The sequence below is a fragment of the Anticarsia gemmatalis genome, chromosome 26 (genome assembly GCF_050436995.1).
Source record: "Anticarsia gemmatalis isolate Benzon Research Colony breed Stoneville strain chromosome 26, ilAntGemm2 primary, whole genome shotgun sequence".
NCBI lineage: Eukaryota > Metazoa > Arthropoda > Insecta > Lepidoptera > Erebidae > Anticarsia > Anticarsia gemmatalis.
The window spans coordinates 3849182-3859893 of NC_134770.1; the positions used below are offsets into that span (position 1 = coordinate 3849182).

Sequence of the window (10712 nt, forward strand, 5' to 3'; positions counted from 1 at the left end):
AGTGACATTATGATTTTTTTAATTTTACTAAAGTCAAAAGTATTTTGGTGAATAAAATAGTTTTTCTACAAAAAGTACGTTTATGGAATTGCAACACGAATAGAATAATAATATTATACAGTATTTCGTCGAAAATTCTGTGATATTAAATAGTTAAATGGCCGCTATCCAGCATAGTTTATTTTCGGACATACTCAGTTGGCTTTTGTGTCCGTTCTTTCTATGCTTGTAAAGGTTCATAAGACTCGTTCTAAGTGCGACAGTAAGAGTAAAAAATAAATTAAAGACCCAATCAAAAACACTTTATTTGACACATTTGTATGAATCCGATACACATTCGCTACTGTCTATAGGAATCCCTTTTGTACTTATATCCTTCTTCACGGTATCAACTTCGCAGGTATTATCATTTCCTTCACAAGGGTCCTCTTCCTTCTTCTTTTCGCAACTGTCTCCTTTACCCTTCTCCTCGCAAGAGTCCTTTCTTTGCCTCAAAGATCCTTCAGAATATTTAATAAGATTCCTTATCAAAGGTGAAGCAAGAATACTATTTTCTAGTCTCTTTATTTCTCTTTCATCAGAATCTAGATCGTCGTTTCTATTTTTAACATTAATTGCCTTGTTTTTTCTATCTTGGGATTGTTTTTCATACCTATATCTAGATTTTTCATTCTTATTACTAAGTTTGTTAGAATTCCTATCATTTCTATCACGGTTTCTGTGATCTTGCCAATTCTTGTTATATTTCCCTAGATTTTCATTGTCATCTTGCCTATTTTTATTTCTGTTGCGATTTTTATTGTTCTTGCTTTTACTTTTTTGATTGAGATTTCTTTCATCATCATAACCTCTGTGATGACTCTCAATACCCTTGTACCGGTTTGATGAACGGGCGTTATCATTGGCTTTGTTTTTATTCGCCTGGAAAATAAATTTCAAAGATATCAAGCTGTAAAGGTCAACTATTATGCAAAACTAATGACGAAAGTTCTAAGTTATACGTCAAATTAAAAGCAACGGAATGGATGTCATGTATAATATCTAGTCATGTTTGACCCGAGTATTGAGTATATTTATTCATATTTTACTTCTTTATCAACCTGTCAATGTATGAATTTATGTGCAGTACAAAATAATCGAACTATTAATAAAACATACCTCCTGAGCCAATTTATAAAGGTATAAAAATGGATACGGCACATCTTCGTCATCACTTTCACTCCTCTCATCTACATCGTCGTCTCTCTGTTGATTCTGATGACTTAGTTGTCTAGGTTTCTCAGCGTTTGATTTTCCGTCCAACACTAGAACAAGAGGTCGGTCTTGCTGTGACGCTTGTTGGTACAGCTTCGACAAAACCGCAGAGTAATCCCCCGCTGAAGATACTCGGACGCTCTGCAAATGTAAATGAATTTATCTTGCTGTTTCTAGTAAGTTGGTAGAACTAAGATGAGTATAAGGATAAAGAATTGTGGGGGGCTGTAAATATTTATTAAGGCAAAGATCTTTTTTTATTATTACTACATTGATTTTAAAGCACAAGTGAGCAAGACTTATGTCTTTCCGGCGAAATATAAAATTGTCAACCCGACACTCGAATAAAAATTTAAAGGAAAGGATATCATAAGTTGCACAGATAATTATATAAAATTATATATTTTTAAGGCGTAATTTCATGCATATTGTATGTATCTACTTCATATCCTTACTTATAGGGTAGTAAATAGAACAAATTATTTTCAATGAATGAATAAGAGAAAATAGATTTGCTAAAAACTTACTGTAATCAAAATCCATAATGCGATATTCAGAAGTATGTTAAGATTGGGTCTTATTTTCGCCATTTTGTTGCGGCGTCAGATTTCTAAATATACTGGAGAAAATCTCTAATTGAATAAGTAAACTCAACGGACCGATAACAAACTTAATTATTTGAATTTTTCCGTTAGGTTGTTTTAAATTTTCTTGATTTTATTACTTGTTTATGAAAGACGTGATGTAAGTGATCACGTCTTAACTTTAAAACATTTGTTACATGGAAAAGAGGCTGAGTGCGTATTTTTCTAAATTTAGACCACTTTTTCCCAGAAATGGTTATGGCAATATCTCCATAATTTACTATACATAATATATCATAATATGGTCTGTTTCTATCTATTGCAGATGATTCAGGTAGCGTCAGGCAGAAGAATATTGTTTCAAAAGAATGTCTTCGTTCGTAGCTTAAAATGCGTTAAAATGACGTCTAAATTATTCCTCAAATAAAGAATTTGATGGTGGAAGAATCGATTAAATATAGATTAGGTTTATTATTTGCATCTCTAAAACAGCTCCACAAGTTCCTACATGATATAAATAGATCAAAAACCTGATCAAAATAACCTTTTATCTACATAAATAAATACTTTTGACATAACGAAAAATTTTAGAAAATACTATCGAAGTTATATGCTGAAATTGTAGACCAAGATGCTATCGGGAAATAACATCAGAATCCACATTATACGGTTTTAGAACAAACCATTTAGTTTTATTCCTCAAAAATAGGTATACAAAATGAATGATGTATGCTCAAAAATGAATGTAACTTTTATTTATTCTCACAAAAATAAATTGTACCTAAAATTTTCAACAAAATAAAATGATGGTATATCCATAATTTCGGTGTAGTTTTCAGAAACATTCTTGGTGAGATGCCGGTGTAATATGTCTCACGGAATGTCTTTGCGAGGCGGTTTAAAATGCTCCATCGATTCACGTCGACTACCTGACGCGATGCTTTGAAACCGTTTGATGTCACTTAAATTTTGGAAAGCTTTTGTAAATGTATTGTTAGATTTTTGGTAGAAATTGCTTTTATTTATTTTCAAAAGTAAGAATAAATTATGTTTGTGTGTGTTGTTGTAGTTTTTTTATTCATACAAAAAACTGACATAATGTTGAAAGTATGGGTATGTAACCCACGACTTAATGTGTAAAATATGCGACTGGCTATGTCACATATTGTCATTATAATAAATTATTAATTAGTAAATAGATAGATATAATACTCTGATATGCACAGATACAGATTTTTGTTCCATTATAGGATGTCCTATATGGAACAAAAATCTTATTTAGGTATAGTTTTTTAGTAAACTAATTATCTTCTGTCATTATAAAATGAGGGAGTAATAAACGCACAGAAAGGTAGAAATGATCTAATATCTCAATATAGAAAAAAAAATCACCCAGTAGTTAGACGTTTATAGGTTTATTGACAAATAATACAAAAATAATAACCCGATGATTTCCTTGCGATTTATTCTTATTTCTATCGAAAAAACATAAAAGCCAACATTTTATTTCATTCAATATATACCTGGCAATAGAAAGCGGGTTTAAATAAACGGATTATCACGGGAAAGCTTTTACCACGCTAGTTCAGGCCACTAGTAACCTAACACTCAATATGTTTGGATAAAGTGGATTAACCTTTTGTCAAAATTGTTCCAATATTTTATAAAATTGTACTAAAACTAAGCCTGTTGCAGCGTTGAATATTTAAAATTGATTTAAGTATTAAAATCCGGGATTATCATTTTTAAAATAACTATTTTTTATTCAATTTAGTGAATGTGGTATTTTTTTTATTTTGTTGTTTTGTTCTACTGTGTCCATTTCCAAATAGCAGGCTAGATTTTTTTTGTATATCTTCCGTGGTCTCCATACACCAAAGAAACTCGTTATCTGCGGTCCTATCCTTACTCTACAAGAATTTAATCTATGAATGGGAAATTTACACATCACTCAAGAATAGCCCGAAGTATGTTGATAAAATGACTGCATTTTATATCTTAGACAGCGTCTTAAAACTTGCAAAGCTGCTAATAAAAGAGAAACAAAAATCAAATCTCTTTATTGAAATTTCAGAACCGCCATTTAGGTGGCATAGTTTTTCCATACTTCTGGCACTTCGGTTTCTCACAAGGTGGGCTCGGAGGCGGGCTGCACACAGACAGATTGTCGTACACTTGTTTACATCCCTTCTGGCAAGACTGCTTCTTCTTCTTTGGACATTTTTCTTTGCATATAATGTATGCTGTACATCTTGATCGAAGAGCGTTCTCAAATTTCTGATTGACTTTTTGTACTGCTGGGTCGTTTGCGTCACCAGTAGACTGAAATTGGAAAAATGTTTGAAATAAATACTTACCTACTTACTAAATACTTTGAATGTTTATTACTTTTTCATTTTTAAATTAATTTTAAAAATCGTCATTTGCAAAAGTGCTTAAGTGATCCAAATTATTAGTTGCGATGTGATATATTCATAAAATACAAAATAGATCCCTAGATCCGAATGATGGTTTCGGGTTTCATTCCCTGGTGTGGGTAAAAGTATTTGTCAAGTAGTGTTCAACAACAACATTCTAGAATCGAGAGTTTGCACGGCGTGATGAAAAATAAATTGCTGATTTTGAACGGTTTGCATTAATAATGCTACGAGTTTTCACTGTAATTTATTAAATTAAATATCACTATCGTAATTTACCTTTATTAAACAAAATGAGTAAATAAAATTGTAACTGAAACATGAAACAGCGCAATAATAAAATACCATCTTTTTAGTATGTCATCTCATTTGCTGCAGAAAATAATTCTACTTTATTACTTCAATAGTAAATATTGTTGAATTTCAAGCTTCAAAGTGAATGCACGCTTCAGAATATTAATTTATTCTCGCTTTTATAATATGTTATTTCAAATGTGAAATATTTGCAAAGAAATATAAAAATATTCGCTCTCAGTGCAACCAAAACGAAAAGAATGTATTTGTATTACAATATTTGAACTTATATTTTTTAACATGCGTTCTTTTTATTACTGTTACTGACATTTTTGATGTAAAAAATATAAAGTTTCTTATTTTATATGGCAACTGACTAAATGCTATTTTTATTGTAGACGTATGTTTAATGATAATAAAATATATCCAGACTTAAAAATGTACAACTTATATTATAGTTACCCTGCTCTGTAGATATTTTAAAAAGAATACCTATTTCTAATCTAACCGCAAGTTACTAGAAAATTAAAATCTCACCATTCTACCAAAGGAGCATCGTAAGATCGTACCAATGTCCAAAATTTTCTGGTTTCTAGTCTGTTTTTGACATCTTGATTCATCAACAAGCATCAACATCATCCTACTCATATTATAGATGCGAAAGTTTGTGAGTGTGTATGTATGGATGTTTGTTACTCTTTCACGCAAATACTACTGAACCGATTACGATGAAATTTGGTATGTAGGTAGCTGAAGACCCAGAATAACACATAGGCTACTTTTTATCCCGGAGTTCTCGAAGGATCGGGATTTAGACAGGAAGGGATTCCACGCGGACGAAGTAACGCGCGACCTCTAGTAAATAAATACTACAGTAAACTTACCCTTAGTATTTCATTAATATAGTGTACAGTATTGCCCTCATTTACTTCATCATTGGGTATATATTTTTTACTAGGCAGACTGCTAAACTCTTCACTATTATCATAGTGGTCCTTACGCTCTGATCTCAAGTGTCTGTTACGCTTGAAGTCATTGTTATCGAGGACTAACACCAGAGGGCTCCCGGTATGCTTGCCAAGATATTTGGATAGAATTCCCAATGTATTAGATTGTTGTTTTTCGGCGTCGACATTCTGGAAATGATATTATTGTAAGGATTATTGAATTATCAATGTATAGGACTATTTACTGAAAAAAACTTGTCCATATAATTTGTCCTGCTATTTAGTTTTTGTACGTTTGTGTTATACTGTGTTGTACTGAAAAAGCGGCAATTTCTTGTTGTTTATTAGAAGAGAAGGGTCTTGATTAAACTGTATTATTTAACTTAAGGATGAAATATAATAAATTATATATTTTTATAGAGAAACTACTTGAATGTATACTTAAATATATATTATTTTAAATCAGAAAACATAAAGTTTCTTACGATAATTATTAAGACAAGAAATATAAAAGAAACACGTTCGATGCTCCACATCGTAGCAACAGAACAACTTTTTTGTTTTACGAAACAGTTTTATTACTTTACAAACAATTTTAATCGTTTTTGTAATCATTGTTATGTAAAAGTTTCTTTAATTACTAAGTCTATCAAGAGCATGTAGATATATCATATGATCCTTATGTGGTGTTCTAGAATTTAATTTCTATTATATATATGTATGTAAAATTTATATAGTAATTGTGCAGAAAACTGAGTCAAAATAAACAAAAGTTCTCAATTATCACAACTTTTTTAATAATAATATATCTATAGAAACATTTATCCCATATTTTTTCTTTGCATTCAACTGTAGCACCATTCAGTACTGTAAACCATACATCAATGCACATTCTATTAAAGTGGATAGTGAATGATACAAATAAATCACATGTTATAAACACGTCAATTATTTGGAGAAAACGTTGTATTTCACTATATATTTTACTAATGCTTTAATTGTCTTTAAAATCAAATCTGCACGTATCCTTTTTTAAGTAATTTACCCTTTACATTTGATCTTCTAGAATAGCCAGTAGAATAATAATATGCAGTCTTGTTTGTTGTGGGGATGTTGTCAACTTTGAAACTAAACCATATGACTACATGAAAATATCAGCGCAGAACGATTTTAAGGTGTATTCATAAAACAAAATAATAAAGAACACAAACAACATCATTTTATTTTACAAAACAAAATTGTGATTTGTTTCAGACCCTTTCAACATTTACCACTGCATACATAATTACATTTTGTACCAGAATCATCACATTTCCACTCGGGACCCTTGGTAGACCCGTCACATAGATCGTACATATTCTTCTTCTTTCTCGGAGGTTCAACTCTTTTAGGTGGATTTCTTTTTAAGTATTCATATACTTCTTTATTTGTTTTCTGTCGAAAGCCTTTAGGTTTTACTTCACATGAATCTTCACATTCAGATTCTGATTTGCATTCGTCGCTTTCTGCACAAGGATCTGGGGTCGGTTCTTCACAGGAGTCGAAACATCCTTGGCGAAGAGGATTCTTTTGCTGAAGAATAAAATTTGCCAGTTGTCGCAGTTTTAATCTTGGGTTCTTATTCAGCTGTGAAAAATATAAAGGTTATCAATTTCTTGTAATGCCTTTTTGAGGTTATAAATTATTGCAGGAACTCCATTCGTAGGATGCAAGGGGATAAGCAAATCACTTGTTTTAATTATATGTTCTGTTATATCAAATGATTTATCTTTTAGGCCAAATATTGACTTATGGTACTTAGGGTTATGAGAAATGATGATATAAAAAGGCCTACTCTTTTTGTTCATCATCACAGTTATAATAATGAGCATTAATGATTTTATGATAATCTTCAAGGTAAACAGTAGTTTTTTCATACCTGAGGGTAAGAAAGTTCCAGTATATCATCAGCGTTGTCACTCTCAACAATATTGTGTTTTGAAAGACCTTTCTTCTGTCCATTGTCATCGGACCTTACGACTGCTATCAGTAGTTTCTTAGGATTCGTCCCTAGAAGTTTCGATAGTAACTCTAATGATCGATCTGGTAGTCTTGCTGAGTTGACATTCTGGAAACATGAATTTTGAGCCAATTATCTTTAAGTAAACATAATATTTTTATTAATAAATCAAACTACAAATTTATCAAGAATAATTTAAGCTGTTAAATATAATGACTTACATAAGTAAATAATATGATTAGAATAATTGTAGCGCAACATGGTGTACTTCCAGTCATACCGCGATGCTTACTGTGCATTTTGTTTTGGTATCGTCATACATGCTTGGCTTTAATTAATTTCTTGCATATGTATTGTATAACATATTTTTCAAATTGCATTATAGGATGTCTTCAATTCTCTAAATATCTTATACACTCCTTTACGTTCCATGAATTATCATAGAATATCAAATACACTTCTTTATTTAAAAACACGAACAAACAAACTTGGACTGTGTTGTAAACTTTAAGTCCACATTCTAATCGTTAAATATATGTAAGTCCCCTTGAGCAATGAGAAGTCCTTCACCAAGGAGTCCATCACACCGGCAAAAAATGTGTTTCGATTTTGAACTCTTTCGAGAATTAGGAATAAACCCCTATAGTCGAATCTATTCTCTCATTGACATAATGCTGCAATGAAGTCTCGTTTATAGAGAGCTAGAATAAACGACAGTGACCTAGTTCATCAACATATTTGCTTTTCCAATATTTAGCAAGCCATACGCTCGCTATTATTAGTTTCGATGAGAGGCTTCAAACGCTTTTAGATTTTCACCAATATTATGCTTTCGGTCTACATATTTGATGAACTTTCATGTGATTGGCCGTTGTTGTTTGTTGATGCGCAAAGACCCTTGTATCTGCTTTATGACAATAATTGCGATGTATTTTGTTACAGTTTTATTAGTGTAATGAGCACCCTAAATAATTTGCATTACCTACTTTGTAAAGAGTGAGAAAGTGATACAATATATCGACGAGTTTTACAGGCCCCTTTAATTTTATCGGAATTTAATTTTCAGTAACTATGAGAAGGTATTATAACCATATTACCTAATTCGAAAATTGCTAAACTATTTATTCATCATAATAGATAGAAAAGCTGACAAAAAAATTCGTTTTAACGACCCTATCAGTGGTATTAGGGAGTGATTAATTTACTACTTAGTTTCATGTATTCATTTTATTTGCATATTCAAGTTCTTATCCCGAATAGCATTGTTGAGCTGGTTTCTTGCATTCCTTCCATTCAGGACCTTTGGTAGACACGTCGCATTTTGGCTCGCAGCTGTTCTCACACTCGTCAGATGCTTCGCATGGATCGTCGTTAGTCTCACAAGGCTTTGGTGTTTTTTCTTCACAAGAGTCTTCCTTACCGCAGCCGGCACGCAACGGTTCTTTTAGCCCTTCCAGAAGCTTAGCCAGTAGACGGAGTTGACTTAGCCTCGAATTGCTGTTCGACTAAAAAGATATTAAATTGATTATAACATTACTTTATCTAATCAAGCACATTTTTTTCATTCCTCTCCTTATTCTTTCCCACTCTTTCTTTCTCTCTAAACTGGTAGAATTTCTGATTGACTCCAGATGCAAGAATTTTAGAGTATAGTCATTGTCGCTACACGCTTTCGAGACAATGGAAATCGTATCCTAAACAAATATATTTCCAAAAATCCAGATATTTTCTAGATGGTGCTTCATCTTACCCTCATTTAGGTAGAACCTAGTATAGAACCAGTTAGTTCATAAGTAATAGTTACCTTCTGATCGGATGCTTTGAAGGATGGTTTAGATCCACGAGTCGCATGAGAGCTAGTACGATGTTTGTTGGTCGCGGTATCGAAAGACTGGACATTTCCATCCGAATTCACGATCAAAATCAATGGACTGCCAGTTTTCTTCCCAAGAACTTTTGAAAGGAGTCCCAGCGATTGATCTGGAAGCCTCGCTGCATTGATATTCTGAAAATAAAGGCAATAAGTGTAAATATTTCGGCGTAAAGTTTACCATTAATGTGATTCTTCACAATAAAATAAATGTAGCGAAAGTATTTTACGTTGACCCCGGATTAATAGGGAAAAATCAGAACAGTATATTTCAGAAAGAAAATAAATAGAGTAAAGAGAGAAATGACAAACATTTACTATGTATTTAGATTTTTTTTTTGTGGAAGCTAAAGCAACTTTTAAGGTTACTCCTGGGGAAAAGCTTAGATCAAAATAATATGGTGTAAGCAGTAGCCAATCACCGCAATCACGCAGCTGTTTATCGAAAAAATCTAGGATTCGAGAAAAATCTCTCCAGTATTTTTTAACTTTGAAAAGAAAAAAAATAAGAATTTACGTGAGAAAATTACTACTAAAAATACTTACAATAGCGAATAAAAGCACCAAAAACCCGATAAACTGCATTGTTCGGCTGTTGCAAGATCAATATCAACTGTATTATGTTTGGTGAACGTTACACCTTCGTGATTTTAATTAATTTCTAAATCAAACAGTGTGACGATTACGTCATCAATATTTACAAAACAAAACTTAATCAAAAAATTTAAATATTACGATACTATTTTTGTAGTATCTGTGTACCTAGTTTATTTCTTGTTAATTGAGAATCAAATCAAATAATTTATTCACTTAAGTCAATTTATTGTTGACACTTATGATAGTCGTTACAATCACTGAGTCTACCACTAGCTCAGAAGGGTGGTAGTCTTATGAGAAGAGTTCATGTTAAATGAGCCACCAGTTACACTGGTACAAGTATATTTTTACACTTTTTAACAAAAAATAAACTTATATTTTTTTGTTTATTTGGAAAGCTTTTCATTCAAAATGTCCGCCTTTCTGCGGGAATTTTTGACAAGTCGAGCGCTACATATTGGTTTTATTTTTTTACCTTTAAAAATCAGTTATAATTTTTTCTCTGTGGTTGTTGTTTTCTTCATTGTATTTCAGGCATCTTTAAAAAAATACTTTTATTGAAATAACATCACGAATAAATTCCTGAAATTGTATTTTATTTTAAATAACCGAGTATTCCGGTAAATGAATGAAAGCATTGATGATATTTATTAATTAATACGGCCGAATTTATTTGTTCATTTTCCAGTACTTAAAATAAATTTCTTGAAACAGTATTTTGGATGAACAGACCAAAAAACAGTAAAGATT

At 31.7% G+C, this 10712-nt stretch overlaps 4 protein-coding genes across 4 annotated transcripts; all 4 read right to left on the bottom strand.

The window, feature by feature from the left end:
- Nucleotides 1-280: 280 nt before the first annotated feature.
- LOC142984206 (uncharacterized) lies at nucleotides 281-1936 on the bottom strand. Its single transcript, XM_076131643.1, has 3 exons — nucleotides 1782-1936; nucleotides 1159-1395; nucleotides 281-921 (listed from the first exon to the last, which is right to left on the bottom strand). The coding sequence occupies exons 1-3, from the start codon at nucleotides 1842-1844 to the stop codon at nucleotides 304-306; spliced, it is 918 nt and encodes a 305-aa protein (XP_075987758.1). The 5' UTR covers nucleotides 1845-1936; the 3' UTR covers nucleotides 281-303.
- Nucleotides 1937-3883: 1947 nt separating this feature from the next.
- On the bottom strand, nucleotides 3884-6070 carry LOC142984252 (uncharacterized). Its single transcript, XM_076131725.1, has 3 exons — nucleotides 5982-6070; nucleotides 5434-5685; nucleotides 3884-4160 (listed from the first exon to the last, which is right to left on the bottom strand). The coding sequence occupies exons 1-3, from the start codon at nucleotides 6030-6032 to the stop codon at nucleotides 3909-3911; spliced, it is 555 nt and encodes a 184-aa protein (XP_075987840.1). The 5' UTR covers nucleotides 6033-6070; the 3' UTR covers nucleotides 3884-3908.
- Nucleotides 6071-6693: 623 nt separating this feature from the next.
- Nucleotides 6694-7847, bottom strand: LOC142984279 (uncharacterized). Its single transcript, XM_076131761.1, has 3 exons — nucleotides 7717-7847; nucleotides 7415-7603; nucleotides 6694-7122 (listed from the first exon to the last, which is right to left on the bottom strand). Exons 1-3 carry the CDS (start codon nucleotides 7792-7794, stop codon nucleotides 6757-6759), a joined length of 633 nt encoding a protein of 210 aa, XP_075987876.1. The 5' UTR covers nucleotides 7795-7847; the 3' UTR covers nucleotides 6694-6756.
- An 860-nt stretch (nucleotides 7848-8707) lies between these two features.
- Nucleotides 8708-10070, bottom strand: LOC142984230 (uncharacterized). Its single transcript, XM_076131680.1, has 3 exons — nucleotides 9912-10070; nucleotides 9300-9500; nucleotides 8708-9000 (listed from the first exon to the last, which is right to left on the bottom strand). Exons 1-3 carry the CDS (start codon nucleotides 9948-9950, stop codon nucleotides 8743-8745), a joined length of 498 nt encoding a protein of 165 aa, XP_075987795.1. The 5' UTR covers nucleotides 9951-10070; the 3' UTR covers nucleotides 8708-8742.
- Nucleotides 10071-10712: the final 642 nt, after the last annotated feature.

What these genes read in the sequence shown, in the direction of transcription:
- LOC142984206 (XM_076131643.1), bottom strand. Translation starts at nt 1,844, where the DNA reads ATGGCGAAAATAAGACCCAATCTTAACATACTTCTGAATATCGCATTA. An exon ending in CATTATGGATTTTGATTACA is followed by an intron (nt 1,396 to 1,781) that starts GTAAGTTTTTAG and finishes TTACATTTGCAG; the next exon opens with AGCGTCCGAGTATCTTCAGC. An exon ending in TTTATAAATTGGCTCAGGAG is followed by an intron (nt 922 to 1,158) that starts GTATGTTTTATT and finishes TTTATTTTCCAG; the next exon opens with GCGAATAAAAACAAAGCCAA.
- LOC142984252 (XM_076131725.1), bottom strand. Translation starts at nt 6,032, where the DNA reads ATGTGGAGCATCGAACGTGTTTCTTTTATATTTCTTGTCTTAATAATT. An exon ending in TTCTTGTCTTAATAATTATC is followed by an intron (nt 5,686 to 5,981) that starts GTAAGAAACTTT and finishes TATCATTTCCAG; the next exon opens with AATGTCGACGCCGAAAAACA. An exon ending in ATATTAATGAAATACTAAGG is followed by an intron (nt 4,161 to 5,433) that starts GTAAGTTTACTG and finishes TTCCAATTTCAG; the next exon opens with TCTACTGGTGACGCAAACGA.
- LOC142984279 (XM_076131761.1), bottom strand. Translation starts at nt 7,794, where the DNA reads ATGCACAGTAAGCATCGCGGTATGACTGGAAGTACACCATGTTGCGCT. An exon ending in TAATCATATTATTTACTTAT is followed by an intron (nt 7,604 to 7,716) that starts GTAAGTCATTAT and finishes TCATGTTTCCAG; the next exon opens with AATGTCAACTCAGCAAGACT. An exon ending in TGGAACTTTCTTACCCTCAG is followed by an intron (nt 7,123 to 7,414) that starts GTATGAAAAAAC and finishes TATTTTTCACAG; the next exon opens with CTGAATAAGAACCCAAGATT.
- LOC142984230 (XM_076131680.1), bottom strand. Translation starts at nt 9,950, where the DNA reads ATGCAGTTTATCGGGTTTTTGGTGCTTTTATTCGCTATT. An exon ending in TGGTGCTTTTATTCGCTATT is followed by an intron (nt 9,501 to 9,911) that starts GTAAGTATTTTT and finishes CTTTATTTTCAG; the next exon opens with AATATCAATGCAGCGAGGCT. An exon ending in TCAAAGCATCCGATCAGAAG is followed by an intron (nt 9,001 to 9,299) that starts GTAACTATTACT and finishes ATATCTTTTTAG; the next exon opens with TCGAACAGCAATTCGAGGCT.